The 24,742-nt window shown below is 43.9% G+C and overlaps 1 protein-coding gene across 2 annotated transcripts in view; it reads right to left on the minus strand.

Moving 5' to 3' along the window:
- The window catches only part of QSOX1 (quiescin sulfhydryl oxidase 1), a 54,659-nt gene that overhangs the window by 10,215 nt on the left and 19,702 nt on the right, over positions 1-24,742 (minus strand). For both annotated transcript variants that reach the window (XM_069065442.1, XM_069065443.1), the window contains exons 3-8: positions 20,311-20,359; positions 18,757-18,862; positions 14,038-14,128; positions 11,878-12,023; positions 8,929-9,081; positions 4,175-4,304 (exon numbers count right to left, since the gene is read on the minus strand). In XM_069065442.1, coding sequence (XP_068921543.1) covers positions 4,175-4,304; positions 8,929-9,081; positions 11,878-12,023; positions 14,038-14,128; positions 18,757-18,862; positions 20,311-20,359 — 675 coding nt within the window. The remainder of the gene's footprint in view (positions 1-4,174; positions 4,305-8,928; positions 9,082-11,877; positions 12,024-14,037; positions 14,129-18,756; positions 18,863-20,310; positions 20,360-24,742) is intronic.

The following is a 24,742-nucleotide window of genomic DNA, read 5'->3' on the forward strand; positions in this document are numbered from 1 at the left end:
GTGTGTGTGTGTGTGTGTGTGTGTGTGTGTGTGTGTGTGTGTGTGTGCCATGCATGCTACAAACTTGGTCACAAAAAGAGAAAATGTGGTAGAGACTGAGAAAGAGAAGAAGCCAAGAAAGACAGAGACAGAGGCAGCAGATGGAATCAAAGTATTTAAGTTAACACAGGGAGGGTAGGAGAAAAAAACATGAGAGGTTATAAGGGAAGTGGGAATTATAGATGGGAATGAAACAGAAACAGGGATAGCTGTTAGTCAAATCTAATCCCTCGAGGAGAACCAGCCTGGAGTAGTACATACAGCTGCCCTGAGAGTGTGGAAGACCTAGGTTCAAATCCTCCCTCTGAAACTAACTTGGCTAAGGTATTTACATTCTTCAGGGTCCAGCATATTCTCTAAGGTGCAAAGTACTGGTAAAGGTAGGGTCCCTACCTCAGGAGCTCCCTATGCCAAGGAAATCAAAAGTCCAGTAAAAAAAATATCCTTCAAGACAGATTCAGTAAATAGCTTAAGCAAATCTTAGATTGGAGAGCATCCCAAGAGTCAGGGGTCAGGGGCTGCTAGAAACTACGCTCCTTTGACACACATTCCCTGTTAACCAACACTGGGGTTCCCAGGGGGCTCACAAATCTAAATTAATGAGTAGAACATTGCTTAGAGGTCCATAATTCTTCCCGACCTTCCCCCTTTCTTAACATTGACTTGGAACTTTACCCCTTTCTCAAGAAGCAAATATCATGGAAGAAAAAACCCAACAGAGAAATCCTGGTGATAGCATGCGACCTTGTGGCCACGACTGGAACGACAGCTTGTAAGGAACCTAAAATCCTCCTCTCTTGAAGGGGAATCTTGAGATACAGAGGGCCCGAGTAGGAAGCCACATTCAGAATTCAAGCAGAAGGGAAACCGGCAGAAACCTGCTTCTCTGGGACAGTCTAGGATACAGACTGAGGGGCAAGGAAGTACGTTTCACTAGAAAATTTAATCAACAAGTTAGTTTCGGCCTAGAGCTCCCCACCTAGAGAGAAGGATTGGGGCCTCAGGGCATCTCCACTGGAGACTGTTAAGAATTTTCCATTTGGTTCCTATTGCCAATGAGCTAACACAACCCAACCTCTCTCCACTGGCCGACCAATCACTGCCTCCTTGACTACTGCTACCTCTAATCAGTCATCAACAGGTATTTTTTGAGACACAACTATGTGCCAAGCTTTGTACTAAGGACCAGTACTTATTGCTAAGGCTGCCCCTCATTCCTGGAATGTTCTCCCTCCTAACCTCTGACTCTTCTTCAAATCCCTGGCTTCCTTCAAGGCTTAGTCCCAATGACACACACCTCAGGCAGGAGGCTGGCTTAGCTCTGCCCCACCCACCAGCGAGTAGATAGACATCCACTGCATATATCTTGTGTGCATATCCACAAGGCTAAGCCTGCCTCTTGCCCAAGGTGTGTGTCACTGACCATTAGGCAACATGTACCCCAAAACATACACATCAATCATATGCATAAATATATGCATGTATACACATCTGTGTATGTTCTTTTTTTTTAAGGGGGGGAAGGCAAGGAGATGGGGGTTAATTGACTTGCCCAAGGTCACACAGTTAAGTGTCAAGTGTCTGAGTTTGGATTTGATCTCAGGTCCCCCTGACTGCAGGGCCGGTGCTCTATTCACTGCCCCACCTAACTGCCCCTATATATGTTCTATATATGTACACATGTACATATGCATCTACATGTTTGCGTGTATGTGTGGAATACCAGATGTCTCCTTTGGATGGTAAGTGCTATGAAGATAGGGACTGGTTTGTTTGTTGTGGCTGCTGTTTTCCTTTGTATCCCCATGGTTTAACAAGTGGCTGGAGCAAGGAAGTGCTTGGGAAGTGTGATTAAACCATAGCAGGAAGGCTATTGTATCCTCACTGATCTCTGCTATATACCTGGTTGGGGGACTCATGAAGAAAATTAACAGAACTCCCAGCTCACTTTACTGCTTCCTCCTCCTTTCCTCACACATACCGGTGACCTGTCCACCTTATGCTTAAACATACGACCTGGGAAGCAAGGGATCAACTCAGGCTATGGCATAAGGGATGCCTTTCCTGCGGGCTCTGAGAACCAGAAGGGACTAGGCCGGGGAGATGGGCAAAAGGACTCACGTGGAGATCTGGAAACCTCACTACATGCTCTCTCCTCTGCAAAAGACAGGAGAATGGCTCAAATGACCTCTCAAGTTCCTCTCCAGCTCTGCCCCAGCAGCACAAAGTCTCTGGGCCTCTGGGGCTTCCAGCTCTCCTATTCCATTTCAGAGCTAGGCTGAGAGGCTATGTGACCTCACCAAGATGCCAAGGCTGTTCCGGCTAGAACCAGCAATCAATCTTCAGCAAGTTACTTACTAGGCCTGAGTTCCCTTCAGAATGCTCCAGGCATCACCCTGGGGCAAGATTCTGGGACAGCAGAAGTGTGTGTAGCTGGTGATTGGATCTAGGCCACCCCTTACCCAGGGAGCTGGAATGAAACCTGAATAGTGAATAAGCCTGAGGGGACTGGGAGCCCAGGGGGGGAAGCAGATATGTATCTTTTTGATTGAGGGGACTTCCGGAGGGGTGGCCCTAAGGATACCGAGCAAAGGCCTCACTGGCAGGGTAAGCCTTAGGGAGGCAGGCAATTGTGACTGGACCTTGGGGTGTTTCAGAGAACTGGATTATGTTCCATTGGTTGGCAGGCTGGAATGCCCAGAGCAGCTGATTCAGCGTTCAGCTATCCCTTTTATCCAAAGCCCATATCTGACTCAGCAGCACTTAGTGGCAGGTGCCTTGGGTTTTAAGTAGTGGGGTTTTGGCTGCTGTTCTTGAGACAGGGAAAAGGAGGGAGAAAAGGCAGAGTCAGCACTCAGTCTTTGTAAAGAGCCATGGAAGGACACAACCAAGATTCTGGGGTTATACTCTTGCCTAAAAATTCCAAAGAGCTTAAAATGTATTGAGAGGAAACATGATGTAGTAGAAAAAACATTGTCAGAGTCAGAGGAGTTGAGTTTGAATTCTGCTGGCAAGTCATTTTGACTTGCAGAGTCTCAGTTTTCTAATCTGTAAAATAGGGATAAAATACCTGAACTCCATACTTCACAAGATTGTTGTGAAAAATAATTTTACAATTAAAAAATTACATATTTTATTATTATATTTATAATATTACATATTATTATATAAATGTAAGTGCCAGTGGTCATTATTTCAGGACATTGAACTTCCCCACTTCTACCTGAAGGATATAATGGAGTATAAACTCCAGATAAGATATATAGATAGATAGACAGACAGACAGATAGCTATAGATACAGATATAAATATAGATATAGATCTTGCAACTGGGGACAAGGACTGGAACGCAGTGGCTTACACCGCAGGGGCTGGAGGCAGTATGGTTTAAGGGGAAAGAATACAGGGTTTTGAATGAGTGTCTCTGGGTTCAAATCCCAGCTTTACTCCTTACTTTCTTCGTGATCTTGGACAATGAATCACTGAAGCCTTTCTGGACTCAGGTTTGCCATCTATAATACTGCATGAAGTTCTCCCCCAGCTCTAAAATTCTCTGATTCTATCCTGGCCAGGATCTGGGAGGAAAGAGGGGTTCTCTGACAAGCTAGAGATCCCTTTTGTCCCCTCCGTCACTCAGTAGCACCTCATACACCCCAATCTAAGAAGAGAGAGGTGCCTGGGTGGTAGGCAGGATGGTAGCTTTTAGACTGAGGCTCTAAGTAGCTGGACAACTGGACAGCCTCCACATACAATGGCCAAGTTCACAGGAGGCCAGCTCACTAGGCCCAGTTTCTAGGGACTGAAGATCACTAAGAAAATACCTAGCTCCCCCTGCCCCTTAGGCCCACCGAGGCATGTAAGGATCTCAGGTTTTAATTTGTTGGGATTTGGGTTTTAAGTAGTGGGATTTTGGCTGCTGTTCTTGAGACAGGGAGAAGGAGGGAGAAAAGGCTGAGGGTTGGAGAAGCAGAGTCAGCACTCAGTCTTTGTAAAGAGCCAGGGAAGGACACAACCAAGATCTTGCAACTGGGGACTATTTGATCTGGTAATGACAGGCAGTCAGTGGAAGATACAGGCCCTAATTAATCAGTTAAGGATGTTAAAAAGGAAGATGGAGGCCGTAGGCCCGACTTACCTTGGCCAGGACTGACACAAAGTTTTTCAGAGCTGTCAGACGCTCTCCCTCCAGGACTTTGAACTTGCCCACCTCTATCCGAAGGATGTAGTGGAGAGCAGATTCTAGATCAGCCATATATACCTTGGAACTGGGGACAAGGATGGAAAGGAGAGAAAGGTAGTATTGACAAAGGCCTGGGGCAACCTGGGATCAGCAGGGGCAGGGACTGAGTGGTCCCACCTGGGGCCAATTTAAATAACCCACAGTCAGAGAAACAGTTTTCATCCTCTCCTGAGAAACCAGCTGTGTGACCCTGGGCACGCCACTCCACCCCTCTCTGGGGTTCCTCCTCTGTGAAAGAGGAGGCTGGATGCAGGGGTGGGGAACCTGATGTCTGGAGGCTACACACGGCCCTTTGGTCAAAGGGCTACACTTGAGGACCTAGAGGGCCTCGAGGCCACAGGTTCCCTCCTCACCCAGGGTTTCTAAGGTCCCTGTTAGCTCTAATTCTGTGGTCCTATAGGATTCTTCATACAATAGCAATAATAGGGGGCGGCCAGGTAGCACAGCAAGTGAGAGCACCGGCTCCAATGTTGGAATGGCCTGGAGATCGAATCCCAAGCTCAGACACTTAGCACCCACCCAGAAACACCCACCCAGAAACACCTGGCTGTGTAACCTTGAGCAAGTTACTTAAGCCGATTGCTTTAAAAAGAAAAAAAAAACAATAGCAATAATAGCAATAACAATAGCTAACATTTAAAGAGTGCTTTAAGGTTTGCAAAGCGCTTTACAAATACTTTGTAACATTTGATACAAGGATATCATTTGATCTTCAAAAACCATTTGTAAGGTAGATGCATCCCCCTGCCTTTACAAATGAGGAAACTGAGGCTGAGCGAGGTTAAGTAAATTGACCAACCAGGATCATACAGCTAAGTCAGTGTCTAAGGCAGGATTTAAATTCAGTCACCAAATTTAAATTTGGTCTTCCTGACTCCAAGTCTAGCACTGGGACTAAGCCATCTACTGCCTAATCAAAAGTCATTTTGTTGCTGGGCTATGGGCAAAGAGGGATCTATACCCTCTCTCCTAGAGACACCCAGAGGTGCTATCAGGGAAGCTGGCATGGAAACCTACTACTTTAGGATTTATCAGGGGCTTTATAAATACAACATAACAACCCTGGGAGGTTGGTGCCTCCCCATTATTATCCCCATTTTATGGATGAGGAAACTGAGGCAGATAGGAAGTGATTTGCCAAGTGTCACATGGCTAGTAAGGCCATATTTGGACTCAGGTCTTTCTAACTCTTCATCTAGTGGCTCTATCTACGGGGTCATCTCATCAACCATGTTCTGGGAGCTGAACCTCTTTGAGAGGTCTTTGGGGCTGGCCTTTGTTAAAATGAGATGAGTTCTTGCCTCTGACCTTTCCCAGCTCATGGGTTATTTTTGCTAGGTAGCCACCCACCTCTGGGACAGAAACAACAGCTCCCCTGAGCCTCTCTCCACTCCTAGGCCTGTTCTGCCTTGTTGGGGTCTGGGAAAGCGATCTATAGGGGAAAGATTCTCTCTGGATCCTCCCAGGACTAGATGTCATGGGGCTGCATTCATCCAGGAATTCATCCAAACACTTCTTGTGTACTTAAGTGAGTGCCTGCAGTGTTTAAACAGTCAACATAGATGGCCTAGATCAGCCCCAGGCTGAATTAAGGGGAATTTCAAGTCATTCTCTCTAACGTAGGCAAGGCATCCTCAAAGTCAAACCTTTCTGTACAGGAACTTCTGAACCATCACTAACAGTGATCATTCTCCTTGGGATCTGGGTTCTAATCCTAATTCTTTCACTACATGGCCCCAGAAGGAAGTCCTACGGTCTTAACTGCGTTAACTGGTTAAGTTAAACACCATTTCCTCAATGCAAGGCAATGAGGTAAAATGTAAAAAGCACTGGATAAAGAGTCAAAAGGCTTGTGTTTGAGGCTTTGTGTGTCTAGACCTTAGGGAAGTCATGTAGCCCCTCTTGGCCTTAGCTTCCTCAGCTCAGAAATGGGGGTGTTGGATGCCATTTCTAAGGTCCTTCCAGCTCTAAATATATCATCCTATAAAATGGGAATAAATACTATCTACACAGGTTTGCTGGGAGCACCCAGTGCATTCTGAAAGATAAAGCCTGACACAGTTATTAGGTATTATTTTTTTCTCCCCAGAGCAAAGTTTGTTCCCAAAGGCACTTTCTTATCTGCTTTAGCTTTACTGCTAAACCAGAAGCTTATATTTACATAATTGCCACTTTCTATCTCTTGCTTCAGGCAACAGACTCCACAATGCCCATCTTTATCTTTCAGTCTTTGTTAAGGATGCCTCCATCTTCACTTTCCACTTTCAAAGTGCACTTTGAATCACTGGGACTTTCAATCCCTTCTAAAATCAATGGACAATCAGTGATCAAAAAAGAAAAGAAAGGTCTCATATATACCAAAATATCTTTAGCACGATTTTTTTTTAAATAGCAAAAAACTAGAAACAAAGCAGATGTTTATTGCTTAGGTAATGGTTAAACAAACTGTGCTATGTGAATGATGGAATATTACCGGGCCATAAGACATGATGACTACACAGAATCATGGAAAGACTTATATGAACTGACGCAAAATGAAGAAGTTACAAGAAAATAATACACACAAGGACCAAAACAGCATAAATGGAAAGAACAAGAGAAAACAATTGGAACTAAATGCTTAAAGAAGTGATGTGAGGATGTACCTCCTTCCCTTCTTTGCAGAGGTGGGGGAGGGTCTGTGGGTATGGAATACTGCATATACTGTCAGGCGATGGGTTGGTTAGTTTTCCTAAACAGACTCCACTTCAATACCTGTCCTCCTGCCTTCCCTACTTTTCTTTTTTTTATTCTTTGTTGCAAGGAATGGCTTGTGAGAAAGGATATAGAAGGAGAAAGGTGTTTGGAAATGAAGGTAATATAAAAACAAAGGATATTGATTTTTTAAATTAAATCTTAAATTTAATTTAAAATTTTAAAATAAAATCAATGAACATTACACTTTTGCTTCTATTACTCCTAGAAATCTCCTTCCTTTCCTCAAACATACCAGTAGGAAGTCACTTGAATCCTCCTGCATGCCTAAAATTTGGAAGATTTCCATATAATTTGGGGCCAAGAGCACGGATACTGGGCGTGCTGTCCATTCACAGTTCCATTTTCCAGAACATATTCACACAAGCAGGACTATTAGGTAGTTTACAGCAAGAATAAAAGCAAAATTTATCCAGCCTCCAAGTAAGGAAGGACTCTCTAGTCATGGGAGATGCCCGATGAAAAACCAGGCTACCTTGAAAATGAATCCTGGTTCACATCAGTGAATTAAACAAATTAAAGTATTAATTAACAAATTAATTAAAGTAATAAAAAGAAAAGTAACAAGCCTATATTAAGCACTTACTATGGGCAAGGTGCTTGTTGGGGATTTAAAAAAAATATAATATTTAAAACAGCAACAACAAACCAACAACCCAACCCTGACCTTCAAGAGCTAACATTCTACCAGGAATAAAATAAAAATGCAAATACAAATTTATTGGATCATTGTTTTTCAGTTGTTTCTGACTCTTTGCAACCCCCTTTGGAGTTTTCTCAGCAAAGATACTAGAGTAGTTTGCCATTTCCTTCTCCAGCTCATTTTACAGATGAGGAAACTGAGGCAAATAGGGTCAAGTGACTTGCCTAAGGTCACACAGCTGGTAAGTGTCTGAGGCTGGATTTGAACTCAGGTCTTCCAAACTCCAGATCTAGGGATCTATGAACTATAACACCACTTAGCTGCCTCATAAGAACTCAGCTGTTCCTGAAGGAAGTTGTTGATTCAATGAGGCAGAGGTGAGAAGGGATGTTCCCAGTACATACAAAGACAGTTACTTGGAGGATATTTGCAAACGGGGTTGGGGAGGGGGAGAAGAGGGATGAAATGCTTTGCATGGGAAAGAACAAAACAGGCTAATTTGAGGGGAACAGAGAGTGTATGAAGAGAGAACATAAAGTAAGATGCGAAAGGTTAGTGGGAACCAAACTGGGGAGTGCATTAAATAACAGGGTGAAAAATGTTGGTCATTTATCCTAAAGGCAATGTGGAGCCACTTTCGAGCAGAGGACTGACTGTGACACCAATGTTTTAGAACTGTCATTTTGGCAGCCAAGATCATGGACTGTTTTGTGAATTTACATATGATCCTTATATGCAGGGACCATGCTAATCTTCGCCGAAACATTCCAGTTCTGAAGCTTGATGGCTCATCTATCTATTAGGGATACTGACAGAAATTCAGAATTAGGAGGGACAATTGCTTTGGCTTGTACCTGACAAGAGAAATCCCTTCAATGACATCCAATATGAGGTGGATGACCCCTAAAAGCCTTTCCATCTCAAGGGTTCCTCTGACATTCCATACTACTACTCCCCACGCACCCAGAAGAGTCAAGTGGGATCTCTGGCCAAATGGAAGAGTAGAAAATGAAGTCGATGGGGCAGCTAGGTGGCATAGTGAAAAGCGGGGCCTGGAGTCAGGAGGACCTGAGTTCAAATCTGCTCTCAGACACTTGACACATTTACTAACTGTGTGACCTTGGGCAAGTCACTTAACCCCAATTGCCCTGCCTTCCCCCCTCCACAAAAAAATAAAATAAAACAAATTTAAAAAAAGAAAATGGAGTTGCTGATCATCACAGAGCAAAAGGGGGTCTGGCAGCATCCTTACCTGTCTACAGGTATAGTAACAGGAGGGGCTATCCGTTCTGGTATGGTTGGCTTCACCACTGGAGTTGGATTGACTGATGGAGTAAAGGTCCTTTTGCCCACGCCAGGTAACTTCTTTAGGTAAGTGCTATAAAAAGATCTGGATTCCATAAGCCTGTTAAGGGAGAAAGACAGAGAGGAACATGAGTGAAAAGGCAGTCAGTGGGGCTGGGAGGAGATAACCCAAACCAATCTGCTAAAATCCTGAGGTCTCAGAAATAAAGCAAGAGGGAGTCTCTGGTCCAAGATTCATTGCAAAGAAAGGGGAATGGGAGGATCTAACATGTGGAGATTTTTCTTTAAGAAACATTAGTAAGATTTTCAAGTATCTGTCTGCCTAAGCTCTGGGAGAGCTCAAGAAAAGAATATCTTTATATTCCATCCATATTCTTTTATGGAAAAACTGCCTGATTGGAATCTTCTGTGTTCCATTTCAAAAAGCAGTTAGGTGCCCAGAGGGGCTATAAACTGCTTTCAGTCTTGCAAAAGACAAATGCTAATCTGGTTAGAAGATGCTATTTTAGAGAACCTGTTCTCACAGGGCCCTCTTCAGGGATGGAAAGACCTCTTACAGGGAAACTGATCCAGCCCCTGAAGAGCCCTATGATCACTGAGTCTTGGTGGAAGAAAAAAGAAAGGATGAGGGAGGGTAGGGAGAAGATACATAAGAGCAATCTCTAGAAAGCAGTCTCTCCTTCCATGTCCAATGATGCCCACCTGCAGTTATTGGGTCTTGTTGGACCTCTCCCAATAGGCAAGAAAGTTCAAAATGGAAGTTACACATTCCATTAATTGACTGAGCTACCATGAGGGTGACAGTAATCCAGGGATCATATGGGATCATAGTTCTAGAGCCAGAAGGAACCTCAAAGACCATCTAGTCCAGGGGTGAGGAACCTATGGCCTCAAGGCCACATGTGGCCTTCTAGGTCCTTGGGTGTGGCCTTTTGACCGAGTCCAAGGTTCACAGAACAAATCCTTTTATTAAGGGGATTTGTTCTGTGAAGTCTGGGTTCAGTCAAAAGGCCACACTTGACGGCCTAGAGGGCCACATGTGGCCTTGAGGTCACAAGTTCCCCACCCCTCAAATCCAATTCTCCTGAGGACACTGAGGAAGTTAAGTGACTTGTCCAGGGTCACACAAGTAGTAAGCATCCAGAATAGGATTTTAATTTGGGCACTCAGACTTCAGCCCCAGTGCTTTTTCATCTGTGAGATGGTGATATCTTTTTTCTTTTTTTTTTGGAGGGGCAGTTGGGGTTAAGTGACTTGCCCAAGGTCACACAGCTAGTTTTTGTGTTAAGCATCTGAGGCCAGATTTGAACTCAGGTCCTCCTGACTCCAGGGCTGGTGCTCTATTTACTGCACCACCTAGCCACCCCGAGCTGGGTGTTTTTAACATGAACAAAGTTTGAATGATACCTTTTGTTTTTACATGATAGTCATTTCTGGAATATTACCCCTATCTCCCAAGTCCCTGGAAAGTGAACCCTTTCTTTTAACAGTTAAACCAAAACATTTGATACAGTGACCACATTGAACACCACATGCAACAGTGTGTCCTCTTAATCGAAGGCTGTCCCTCTTTCCTTCTGCTCAGTTCTCTGGAAGTACATTTGTTTCAATTTGTGTGTGTGAGTGGGTGTTTTCAGACAAAATGGACACATTCACAGACCGCACTAACACACACACACACACACACAAATGTAATTACCTCAGAGACAGCTGTTACAGAATGATTTCTGCCACTGCCCAAGCAAGAAAGACCTCCTGCTTCTGCAGGGCTTAAAGGTTTGAAACCCGTGAGGTAGGCTGTAGAAGGAGAGTTTTCCCCATTTTAGACCTGTAGACTAACCTTACCTTCCCCTTCATGGCCTCCTCTGATACTGCAGCACCAGATTATTGTGTGGCCATTGGTCACAGCAGACAGATGCTAAGGCTCAGGGACACCAAGGGCATAAATTCTCTGGTCATTTACCTACCTTGGGAGGGAGAGGAAACCAGGGAGAAAGCAAAAGGACAGCTTCCCTCACTCAAGAGAGGAATGGAGAGTGAGAACAGTGGCAGGGGAGCTGGCAGTGGGGAGCCATCACTTTCCGCCCTGCTTTCACGACCTGATGTTTAGCCATGAGCAGATGGCTGAGAGATGGCATCGTCACAAGCAATTTTCCCCTCCACCAACTCTTTAGCAAGGAAACAATAGCACTGTTCTCTGTCAGAGCTGGCATCATCTGAGCCAGCCCAGAAGGCTGAACCCCCTTTCTTCCCCTCTCTGCTACTCATGCCACCTTCCTTGCTGCAAACGCCACCAGCTAGGTGGGCCTAGGAGGGGGCAGAGCAGGCTCAGTCAGCGGTAACAGGGTCAGGAAAAGAGCTTACTCACCTCTTACCCCCTTGCAGAGGAATGAGCTGGCCCCACTCACCTCCCACCCCCACCCCAGATCACTTCCAACCTGAAGCCCAGCTTTTGTCTTCCTGCCCTTCCATGCTCTTCCTTCCAGGGCTAGCCAGACATCCATCATGCATTGAGGGGAGGAAGGCACCATCTGGCCCTGTATTTAACGTGCTATTCAGCAGTGGGGACTGCCAGAGGGGCCCTGCGCTGGGCTCATTGTTCTCTGCCAGCTTTTCGGAACTGGCTATTGTCTGATTTCTAATGAACTTTTCTGCAATTAGGAAACCAAAGAGAGGGAGGGTCAGGCACATTTGGTTCCCTGCCAAGTTAGCAAGTGTGCCAAAGTGTCTGCCCACTAGCACCGTGTGTGGGGACAAGTTTCAAAGTTGGGAGCGCTGGAACACCTCTACACAGTACAACAGAAGGGAACCAGGGTCCTTGGGACAACTGGTTGTCCGTGCCTTCTCTACGCAGGAAAAGGGGGCAGACACAGAGCTGGGTAGGGGAAGTACTCACACAGGGACCCTGGACTTGGAGCCATTTCTAGTTAGCAAGTAGCAAGAAGGGAAGGCAGTGACAGCAAATTTCTTTACTATATCCTCCTGTACATCCACAACCCTGCGCACTTTGATGCCATGGTACTGAGACAGGTCCAGCTCCACCTGCAAAAATCAATGGATCTGTTAAAGGGACAGGCATTGGACAGAATGAGATAAGGGACAATAAGTCTCTGGCTCCAGTGCTCTCCAGATGACAGAATCATAGTTTTAGAGCTAGAAGGAACCTCAGAAACCAGTCTAAGCCTCTCGTTTTACAAAAAGGGAAACTGAGGCCCAGAATGAGCTTTGGTCACACAAGTATCATAATTTGAATTCAGGTCCTCTGACTCTAAACCAGACTCTGACTGTAATTAACCTGAGACAAAGCTTCTTAAACCTTTTACTTCATGGCCACTGCCATGAGTAATACCAACCAGGAAACCCATAGACCCATTACCATATACTTCTCCCCACTTGAAAACTGAGGGGTTGGGGGGAATCTTTTAAAGGCAGTGCCCTTTGACCCACCCTACAATCATTTTCTGCAGTCACTGCTTTGTCTACTGTCATTTCAAGGAGCTAGGGGATGGTAATGGAGAAAGCAGGGGCTGGAGCCATTGGCCTCTAATCTTCAAATGAGAATAGGTGCCTGTATGTCCCCCTCTCCCTATCCCTTCTGCCCCCACCCCTTCAAGGTCATCCTCCTCAGTTCAACATTCCTAGCACAGGGACTGCACTGACTTTTCCAGCTGCAAGTTTTTAGTTGGGGACTCCCTTAGTATAAACAATTATAGGATCACAGCTTTAGAGGTGGAAGGCACCTCTGAAGTCATCTCCCTCATTTTGCAGATAAAGAAACTAATATTCATCAAAGTAAAGATCATATGGGTAATAAGTAACAAGTCAGGAAATGAACTCAGTTCTTCAAATTCTAAATCTGTCCCTCTTTCCTTTGTGCCAATGCACTTGCGTGTCATGGGATCACCTCCCTGATGTTACAGTCCTCTTCAAGAATGAAGAACAAATAACCACCACCTCCATGTGCCACACTACAATCCCCTTTCCCCCCTTCTCCTGTTTCTTTAGGACTTTCCAGGGGCAGACCTGGAAATCTCACCCAAGCACCAGCACAATACATCTTTGAAGTAAATTAGTTCATGAATAACAAGGACTATACAGAGTATATGAGAGAGGGAGGGGGGGGAGAGAGAGAGAAAGAGAGGAAGAGAGACAGAGAGAGAAGGAGGAGAGGGAGAAGGAGGCAATGTGATGAAAAACCCTTGGGAGAGAAGTAGACAAGGTATATTAATAAGGTGTCAAACTCCTTTTTTCTACATGGACATTCTGCTGAACCAGATTAAAATGTAATCAAGAAATATTCAACAAAATAAAAATAAGGAATAAAATAAAATAAAAATACAACATTGGGGAGGCTAGGTGGCACAGTGAGTAAAACACCAGCCCCAGAGTCAGGAGGACCTGAGTTCTGTTCAGGCCTCAGACACTTAACACACAAAAACCTAGCCGTGTAACCTTGGGCAAGATACTTAACCCCAATTGCCCTCCAAAAGGCCAAAAAAACAGAAAGTTGGCCTTTGCAGGAAGACCTAGGCTCAATTCTTTCTACTGGCCATGTGACCCTTGGTAGTACTTATCCCCACCTCCCTCCCCTCCATGTTCCCAGGCATTCTCTAAGGCTCTAAGCTGCAGGGCAGGTACCAATTTGCATTGGTAGAAGAAGTGTCTTCACCAGGAGTTCACTAATATTAAGGAAATCACAGGTCTGGTCCCCAAAAAAATCTCAAGCCTTGAATTCTACTCCCAGCTGCGTCACTTGCCTTCTCTGTGATGTTAGGGAAGTCACATCACTGGGACTCAGTTTCCTCATCTATAAAAAGAGGGCATTAGGGTAGCTGATTTTTAAAATTCATTCCTTTTCTATGATTCTGCAATATAGAGAAGGATTACAAGGTAAGATGGCCAACAGTTTGTGTAGTACCTGTCTCCCCCAGCAGGTGTCTCCATAATGAAAGAAGCCGGCAGGTCAAACCCCATCCCCTCCACCCACTCCAAAATGGCAACCACGCCCACATTTAAACTTTACCTTTGCTCCCCAGGGAGCTCCAGATGGCCTTACCTCTCTACCCACATAGGACTCTTTCTTCTCAAAGATCAGGGCCAGGTATTCATCACTGTTTCTCAAGAAGAAATTGTTGATCTCTTCAAGCCTGTAAGAGATAACATTGGCTGTACCCACTGGAGAGAGATACCATTAGTCCAGTCCAAAGAACAGCTGACTCCCCATGTGTGTATGAGACAATAACGATGACACAGGACTCAGAGAATGGCAATAAAAACCTCCCTAATAATCCTCCCCAAGGGCTCTGCCAGAGGCTTACTTTGACAGCTCATCCCAGGCTTTTAAAGCATGGAGAAGAGAGGGCTATGTACCTACCATGCTAAGCACTTTTAACTAATATTATCTCATTTGATCCTCACAACAACCTTGTGAGGTATGTGTTGTTTTATAATTTAGGGGAAACTGAGGCAGACTTGTCCAGGATCACACAGGTGATCTGAAATTGGATTTGAACTCAGGTCTTCCTGACTCCAGTCTCAGTGCTCTAATCGCTGGGCCTGTAGACATCAGCAGGGCAAAAAGAAAAATGGGCATTTTTCTTCTCAGTGAGAGAGTACTAAGCTTTACTCTGGGTGGTTCTGATTAGGTAACATCGTTCCTTCATTAGGTCCCCCTAAACCTTTTTGAGAGTCAAGGATTCAGCCTTCTTGGAGTCTCCAAAGGACTGAGGATAAATATGCTATCTCCTGATGGAGAGGTAGCCCACTCAGGGGGCAGAATGAAGCATGCATTCTCAGACATGGCCAATGCAGGAATTTGCTTTGACTATGAATATTTATTATAAGGGCTTTGTTTTTCTTTTTCTCTTCCAGTCCAGATGTGGGAGAGAGAGAGAAAGCAAATGCTTGTAAATTAGGGGGAGAAAGGCTCAAATGAAAAGAAATCTGATAAAAGAAGGAGAAATAAAAGAAGTCAGAAGAAGAATTAGTTCATTCAGTGTGAATTTGGGATTCAAGAGGAAAAAAATGGAAGTCATGCTATCCAGCATGACTGTTTTAGGCCCAGATCCCACTTTAATAGGGTATTCCCTGACTCAGAAATATGACAAGTCCAGCTTGTCTGGGAGAAAAATGTGGATGCCCAGAGGCCTGAAATGAGAATTCTCTAGTTTAACAGCAACAGGAGTAGAGAAAGAACCAGACACATTAGACTTTATGCTCCTGGAGAGCAGGAACTGTCTTTGCCTCTTTTTGTCTCCTTAGCATTTAGCACAGCATCTGGCATACAGTAGGTATTTAATAAATGTTTATCGATTTATTGACTTTCACAGGCAAGGACCTGAAGCAAAAGGCATCAAAGGGACTTGAGAACTGAACCTCTTATGACCATTAAAAAAGAAGAATCAGAATGTTGGACCCAGAAAAGACTTCATCTAATCCAGGGGTTGGGAACCTGCGGCCTTGAGGCCACATGTGGCACCCTAGGTCCTCAAGTTGGCCCTTGGATTGAATCCAAACTTCAGAACCACCCCTGTGTCTAGTCCAACTTCATTTTGTAGATGAGGACATACAATAGAAGCCAAAATGGAAAATCAGACAAAAAACTTGATCAATGGAGGGAATAAAAGAGTTGGCCATAGAAAAAAAAATGGAAAAGTTCATAAAAATTTCTAAGCAGAATAGATTTAACTTAGAAGAAAACTGATTTCAGAAGACGCATAATTTAAAATAATTTATAATTAATCTGAATAGTACTAGCATATTTAAGATGCTGACCATATAAGCCTAGAGAAATCCTGACAAACACATGGATTGAGGAAGAGGAAAATATCAGAAGGGGTTAGAGACTGTAGTCACTCCTCTCAATAAGGTGTCTAGGGGATGGAAAATGGGATCACCTCTCAAAGCTGGTACCTAAGGGGTTCAGTTCAAGTTAGCTTAAGTAACACAAGCACCAGCTAACATATAATCAACTGGGGCAGCTAAGCTAGGTGGCACAGGGGATAGAGGTGCCAGGCCTGATGTCAGGAAGACTAATCTTCATGAATTCAAATCTGGCCTCAGACACATATTGTGTGACCCTGGGCAAGTCACTTCTACCTGCTTGCCTCGGTTTCCCCATCTGTAAAACTAGAGAAAGAAATGGCAAACCACTGCAGTATCTCAGCTGAGAAAACCCCAAATGGGGTCATGAAGAATTGGACACAACCAAAATGACTGAACAACAAATATCTGAGGCATTGTTCGTTGTTGTTACAATAAAAAATGAATCAGCCTCTACCCTCTTGTATGCTACTTATGAGGATGTCACATCCAAAGCAATTTCATTTCAACCCCACACAAACTAGGAGAAGAGTAGGTCCTGGACTCTAGTCTTCCTTATCCACTTATTCCCCAAGGGAGTTAACCTTTTTCCCTATTGATATCTAACACCCACAAAATACTCATTAAAGGGATGAGTAAGCAAGTGGGTCTACAGGCTTAACTTTCTATCAACAGACTTTCTCCCAGGTCCCAGGAGAGAGGCCTTTAAAAGCCCTCAGAACTGAAAATGCCTGAATGTGTGTGTCAGAATGGGGATCAGGAGAATATATGAGTGTATACACAACATAGAGAAAAAGAAATAAATTTCCTGAATTTGTGGAAGTTAAAAACTTGGATCCTCACCTCTGCTATGTCCCTTTCAGTCTCATCTCCAGGGCTCCCATGATGAGAAGCCTTTCCTGATCCCCTCACAAGTTAGTTCTTCCCCCTTATCCCCATACTACTTTATACTGATTCTCTATCAGTATTTCTCTGTTTTGTATTCATTCCAGTGGACGATAGAGAGTTAAAAATATTTTGTTCCTATCTTTGTACCTTCAGTGTTGGGCATATATTGGTACCTAATAAATGCTTGTTGGGTTTAATCAAATTAGCTATGGGAGAACACAGGTAGTTTCCTGGAAAAAAAAAAAAAGACAACAGCCCAGTTATAAGAATCCTCAGGACATATTGGTTCTAATCTTGAGTTCTATCACCCATGCCCTTGGCAGACCTGTCACTGAATCTCTGGGTTCATTTCCTTGTAAAACTTGGAAAACAACCCAAAGTTCTCCCAGAGGAGAGCTATAAGGAACTAGTAATTAATGAGTGTAAAGTGCTTTAAGTCATAAATAAGTATGTAGTTGAGGAAATAGGCAGTTCCCTACTGCCAGCTCAGAATGGGTCTGCTGACTATCTATCAATCTTTGACATCAGTGCCAATTTCCTATTCCCTTGCCTGAACAAATACATTTCTTGGATCCCAGAACATTTATACTGTATTTCCCCCTCCCCCTAGCAGACTTGGTTCTACTTTCCAGGGACCCACAGAGATAGTATAGTAACCTGTAACAATCTGGACCAAGCCCTGATTCTACCATCCCTTTGGGAAAGCCTGGGTAAGATAGATATACCACCCATTTTCCTATAAGACAGTCCATTAATGAAACCAGTCTGACTATCAGAGAGGGCTGTAATGGTGACTGTAAAGGAGAATTGATACCATGTAACGAACCTTGAGGCCTATATCTCCCAAAACAGTCAACAGTCAGCCAGCAAGTATTTATTGAGTGCCTACTAAGCACTGGAAGCAAAAGGCTTCCTTTCAAGGAATAGGGTGATAATATTCCCTTTTTCCTTTGTTCTTCGGGGGGGGGGGGTATTGCCTCATGCCAATTCCCTCTTCCCATGCCTGAACAAATAAATGTCCTGGATCCAAGATTATTTATGCTGTATCTCCTCCATTCCCTAGCACAGTGCCCAGCACACAGTAGGCCTTTAAAAAAAATAGGATCAGGGGAGGCTACGTGGCGCAGTGAATAGGGCACTGGCCCTGGAGTCAGGAGGACCTGAGTTCAAATCTGAACTCAGACACTTAACACAAAAACTAGCCATGTGACCTTGGACAAGTCACTTAACCCCAATTGCCCACCAAAAAGCAAAAAAAAAAAATAGCACATATATTAGGGGCATCCAGGTGGCTCAGCGAGTAAGAGCACTGGCCCCAGTGTCGGGATGACCTGGGGATCGAATCCAGGCTCAGATATTTAGCACCACACCCAGAAATAACTGACCGTGTAACCTTGAGCAAGTTATATTAACCCCAATTGCTTCAAAAAAAAATAGGATCTCAGGATTTAGCACTTGAAGGGACCTTAGAAGTCATCTTTCATTGTACAGATGTTTGTTGAATGAATAGATGGATGGATAAATGAATGGATCATGTGGAAACTTGTTGAATATACAATAAGACCTGCTAAAGACATATCAAGAAATGAGTGGATAACTACTGAAATCTGTAGACATCACAACCATCTTCTCCCTCTACCCCACCCCTACAAAAGGTCAGTCTGTGTGTGGTGTGACCTTCCCTCCCCACCCAGCAAGACTTCTCAGCTGGAACAGCATTTGGCCAGTTGAGACTAACAGAGGCCACTGATTCTATTTGTAGGAGGTGGGGCAAGTCAAAAAATCCCTGGGAAATTCCTCTGTAACAGCTGCTGACTAAGACACCAGTGGCAGCAAAATCAGGTGCTAGTGAATGTCTATATTTATGGGACAAGAGGAACAAGAGGTAGAAAAAGATCAGTCAGAGGTAGGTAAATGTGTGCCTGCACTGTGGGAGGAGGCCAAGCCTGGGGGAGACAACAGGAGTAACAGATAAGTACCACCCACCCTGCTTGAACCATCCCCCTTCACCTTGGACTTTTTGTCTTTGTGAACATGATAGTATCAGCCCTGAGACCCCAAATACCTGATTGGTGCCAGTTCAGGACAAGATGGGGGCCATGGTCCACCACGATGTGTCTCCAAGGCATCAATGAGAAACTTCTGAAGGTCTTCAATACTTTTCCCATGTACTGCAGAAGGAATTGAACAGGTGGAGAAATTAGCCCCAAAACATCGGTCCTCAGCAGCAGAGATCAGGGAAACCCTTCCCAACCTGGCCCCAATCTATCTTTCCAAACTTATGACACATTTACTGCCCTGACTGCATGCTCTGGTCTAGGCAAACTGGCCTTCTTCCTGTACTGCACAAACAGCACATCATCTCCCATCTCTACACCTTTCCATGGCTATGCTCATGCCTGGAATGCACTCCCTCCTCACCCTGGCCTCTTGGAATCCTTTGCTTCCTTGTTAACTCTCATGGAATGATACCTTTTACATCAGGGGTTCTAAGTCTGAGGTCTGAGTCTCAGAACTAGGTTTTAAAAATATTTTGATAACTACATTTCAACAGAATTGGTTTCCTTTGTAATTTTATTTCATATATTTAAAAACATTCTGAGAACGGTTCTATAGGCTTCACCAGACTACCAAAGGGGTCCGTGATACAAAAAAAAGGTTTAAAACCCCTGCTCAACATGAAATTTTTCCTGATCCTCCCAGCTTCATTGCCAACCCTTCCCCAAATTTATCTTTCATATTTTGTATAAACATATTTATGTATATGCTGTCTCACCCAATGGAATGTAAGTTTCCTGAGGACAGGAGCTGTTTCACCTCTCTCTTTATATCCTTAGTCTCTAGAACATTGATGTCTAGTGAACAACAAATGGATATTTGTGGATTGATTGAAGGGAGTTTGTATTAAGCAATGGCTTCTTGCTAGATTTGGAAATCCCTAGAATTCTTTGGCTGACTGGGCTAGCTTCGACCTTCACCATTGTGCCTGATGGGGGTGGAAGGTACACAGAGTAACAGACTTAGGCCACTATGGTCTCAACCCCTATAATGTAGGCCACAGAGACCAAAGTCAGATAAAGAGATCCCTGAGTGTCCAAGGAAACTCAACCCATTCCTGAGAAGGTAAGATGAGCAGGAAGTAATGGCTCCCCACTTAAAATCAAGGATTATGCCTTTCTTACTTAAAGGACACTCTTTGATTTCTTTCCATCTGAGTACCACAAACTTATCCTAGCAATAGAGCTCTGCCCCTTCTAATATCTGAGAATGAGACAAAAAATCCAGGGCCTCTTCAGGCATAGCTCCCCCTACCAGCGAGTGCCATGCTGCCTGGGAAGGACACCTCCTCCAGGCTGATGAGAATTTGGTCTTTGACCTCCTCCCTCTTGCCCAGCTTGAAAATCTTCTAAGGGAATTTTTCAAAGGACAACCATCCAGGTGCCCGGGAACTATGCCCTCTCATTGACACAAAGAAAGATAGTGAAAAAAAAAGTGGAAAAAAGAAAAAAAAGAACGATAGTGATGTGATGGGAGTAGGGGAAAGAGTAGGGGAATAGGAGAGAGCATGGGGAATGTCTGACCAGGTCAGCCAGACCAAGAAGAGGCCACAGATACATACCCATGAAATCTGTTCCCGTGGAAGAGTTGTCCGAGAAGGCTTTAAAAAACTGAAAGTAAGCACACAACACCCATGATTTCGTATTCCTCTGGATTCCGGCGTCCCCCTTTACCACTCCCACCATTCTGACATTCTCCACTATTTTGCATTTATATATGAGTTTAGAGTTCACAAGGCATCCTCACAAAAACTCTCATTTGATGCTCACAACCCTGTGTGGTAAATAAGAGCCAAGCTTATTATTCCCATTTTCTAGATGAGAAATCAAAGTCAGAGAGAGACCCCACAGGCAGAATTAGAACCCAGAACTAGAATCTAGCAAGAAGCTGAACCCAGGTTCTCAGGGACACAGGATCATAATTTTAGAACTGGCAGGAATCTGAGAATCCACATAGTCCAACCTCCTAATTCTATAGATGAAGAAGCAATGCCAAGCTAAGTGAAATGAATTCCTCAAGGTGACATAGGCAAGGACAGGCAGAGGGGAGATCTGAACCACAATCCTTTCACCTTCAATCCAGGACTGTTTTCAGTCAGTCTAATGTTCTGTGATGCACTTGGTTTGGTGAAGCTGTAACCCTTATCAATTATACAATCCCTACAGAGTAGACTAGGCAAAATTCCACAATGTGGAACCATATCTGCTTCCTCCTTAAATACACACACACACACACACACACACACACATATACACACAAAGACACACGTATACACAAACACACATACACACACTACCACCATGTACAGGTCACCTGATAGATCACTGAGAAAGCTAGAAACCTCCCCTCTAAGGAGTCTAACTACTCCAGTGACTCAAGCAAAGTTTTACCAGGAACCAATGCACAAAATAGGCAGTCAGTCAACAATTGAAGGGAGGGGGCAACAGAAGAGTCCAATTCAATGCCCATAGGGAGTGAAATCCAGGAAACAAAGATGTAACAATACAGACACATGACTTCCAACTATGAGCCTGTCCAACAGTGACTTATGTACACTATGCCCTTTTAATATGAGAGGAAAACCAGAAGGTCAAGTAGGTACTCTGGCTCCTGTTGATGCCTCTGTGCCCTCAAAAGAAGGCATGAGAGCATGTGGGGAGCTAGGGAGAGCACGTGGCAGAAGGTGTGAGAGCCAGGGAGGGGTGAACAGTGAGAGGAGAGCAGCTGGGAAGGGGACTACTTCCGAGGGGGGGTCAGGGACATTGTTTTCTCTACCCTTGCTGTGGGGTCCTTTACTGCCCACAGAACACAAGCTGCACCCATCTTTCCACTCTCATGGGCTCCAGCCCTGCCTGGTGGACAGCATCTTTGCAATCCAGGCAGAGTTCCTGTGCAACCTGGCATTTCCTGTTATCCAACCAGGACCTGTGGCTAGGCAGTCAACAGAATCTCCTATTAAGAGGAAAATAACCTCTTCCCACCAGGAATAAGGTTTGAATGAAGGTAAAGGACCAAAAGTCTGAAAAGCAGCCAAGGGCCTCAACCACCAAGTCCTCTCCCCTCAAAGAATCAGAGAATCACTACCTAACTTTATCTACTTTATGGAAAGTGACAATATCCAACCTTATCTCTCTTATCTTCCCTCACTAAGGTCCACACCTAAAAACCTCTGTTCTCAACCTTCCTCTATTCCTTTTCTCTTGTCTTTCTGGAAGAAAAACACCCTTCTGACTATACTCTTAACTCCATCTCCTTCTGCCTCCTCTAGTCTTAAAAAAAAGGTATTAGTAGCTCTTGCACCTTTCATTTCCAAATCTTTCTCTACCCCACTCCCTTCCTAGAGAGCCATCCATTAACAAAAATGAAAAAGAAAGAGAGAAATTCAGTTCAGTGAAACTGACCAACATATTGACCGAGTCTGACAGTATATGCATTATTCCATACCCATAGTTGCCCACATCCACACAGAAGGGACGGAAGTGCATTTCATGTCATCTTCCCAAAACAATTTTGACATACACATATACATGTGTGTATGTATATAACACAGAGATATATGCAATATGTACAATACATATATTTACTATATATTTAATAGCCCCAATCATAACCCATTTTATTACTACCTATTTTAGTTACATACTATCTATTTGTTTTACTTACTCTCTCCCCAATTAAATTATAATCTACTTAAGGTCAAAGGACTTTTCTTATTTATCTCTGCATTCCTCTGTTCTGTGCCTTTCACCCACTAGGATCATCTATTGGGGAATGGTTAACCACATCAAGGTATACAAATGTAATGGAATAAGCTTTTTTTTTTTTTTTTTGCTTTTTGAAGGGGAAGGCAGGGCAATTGGGATTAAGTGACTTGCCTAAGATCTCACGGCTAGTTTTGTGCTAAGTGTCTCAGTCCAAATTTGAACTCAAGTCCTCCTGACTCCAGGGCTGATTCATTGCACCACCTAGCCACCCCAATGTAAAGGAATAAGAAGTGAGAAAATGAATGGTCCCAGAGAAAAGTGGGAAGACCTGTAAGAACTGATACAAAGTAAAGTGAGGAGAGCCAGGAGAATAATTGATACAATAACACAAAGAAAAACATCTATAAAAGACTTGAGGTCTCTGGTCAATTCAATGACAAACCACTGTTTCAGAGAACTGAAGATAAAGCATGTTCCCAGCTTCCTGACAGAGAGGTATTGGAATCTAGCTGCAAAATGAGACATACATTTTTGGACATGGTCAATGTAGGAATTCACTTTGCTTGAGGCACATTTGTTACAAGAGTTTTCTTCTTTTTTGTTAAACTGAGGGAGGGGAAGAGGAAAAAAATGCTTGTTAATGGAAAAAATATTTTTTTTTTTAAAAAGATAGGTAACGTGCTGAATGGGAAAGAAGAATCCTCTGGCCCCTCCTTGTTTCTACCTACCTTTCACTATTTCCATAACTGGGCGATCAAGCAGCATTTCCTTTGATCATCAGTAGGAGCCCAAGTGGTAATATTTTTAGAGTCAAGCCAAGCTGCATTTTTGTTCCCAGGTTAAAACACCTCCTTATTGTCATTCCTGGGAGGTGCGCCCTGCCTGAGGGAGCCACCTTACCTTCTTGGAATCGGGTAATTAGGACTTTAGGAATAAGTGTTGTTCTCAGAAAAGGACTGCTTTCTTTTCCTTTCATAGCCTCTAACAAAGAACATCATTTACTTTTTTCCAGCCACCAGCCTCTTTCCCAGTACCTCCCCCAAGTCAATAGCAAGAACAGTGAAATGCCCATAGTAGGCACATAATAAATGGTTGTTGAATTGAAAAACACTGAATACTGGCAAGTTCCCCACTGTTAATTTGGACAACAGCCACTTTTCACAGATAAAGGGAAAAAAAAAGGTTATGCTGATAAGGGCTTAGATAAGCCCTGGACTTAAAAACTAAGGGTCAAGTTGGACTATCACTGAGGCCTCAACCTCTTTAATTGAGAAGGAAAATGGGTACATTGGGGAAAGCTCTAAACTTGGAGTCACCAGAACTAAATATGAAACCTGTCTGTCACTTATCACCTCTATGAGAAGGTAACAACTTCTCTAGGTCTGTTTCCTCATCTGTAAAATGAAGAGTTTGGAGTAAAGGACCTTAAATATCCTTTCACATGCACACATATGAATATTAGTTTAGTAGAATGTAAGTTCCTTGAGGCCAGGGACAGTCTTTCATTTTGGAAATGCGCTAATGTCTTATCCCTGCAACTATATTCCTTTAAGGTTAAGGATCACATCTCATTGTATTCCCTCATAGCACCCAGAACTCTACTAAGTAGATTATTCCTACTCAATCAACATCTGACTGATTGATCAATAGGTAGCTGTTTCAGAAATGCTTGCTACAAAGGGAAGCCTACATTGGACCGAAAAGTTCAAAAGGAAGGTGATGGGAAAAGCAAAGGTGTTCTTTAGGGAGTGGAGGCATGGGATTCTTGAGAAACCTTACTCCATTATTCCAATTTTTCTGACTGATTTCTTTTCTGGGCAATCCTTTTAGACTCTGAAGACCAAAAGGTTCTCTTCCCCTTTATTCTTTTGAGGACTGGGAACTTCCCCAAACTGGCCCACAACACAGTTTGGGGAGCTGGCTATGGGACCCTTATCAAGAGCTAGAGTTACCAGCTCTCTGAATAAGTCCCATCCACTTTACTTGGCAAACTGGCCCCACCCTTCTTAACTCCCTCTGTTTACCTCCTGCCGTGTATCAGCCCTGGGACTGATGTAAGCCTGACACAGACTTGGAGCCCGCCCTAAAAGCCAGGTGTTTGCTAAACAGGCTGGGTCAGCTGGAAGCCCTGCTATTTGTTAAAGGTGATGAGGAGCCCGAAAGGGATAGTGCCACAGATGGCAGGAGTGCCCAAGGGCTTTCGTGTCCATGCCCCTGTCACTGTGACACAATCCTCCTCTTGCCTTAACATACACACATACCCCTTAGGACACTCAGACTTCCTCATTT

The sequence above is a fragment of the Petaurus breviceps genome, unplaced genomic scaffold (assembly GCF_028583685.1).
Source record: "Petaurus breviceps papuanus isolate PSGF00001 unplaced genomic scaffold, PetGlider_PUasm1.0 90692, whole genome shotgun sequence".
NCBI classification, from domain to species: Eukaryota; Metazoa; Chordata; class Mammalia; order Diprotodontia; family Petauridae; genus Petaurus; species Petaurus breviceps.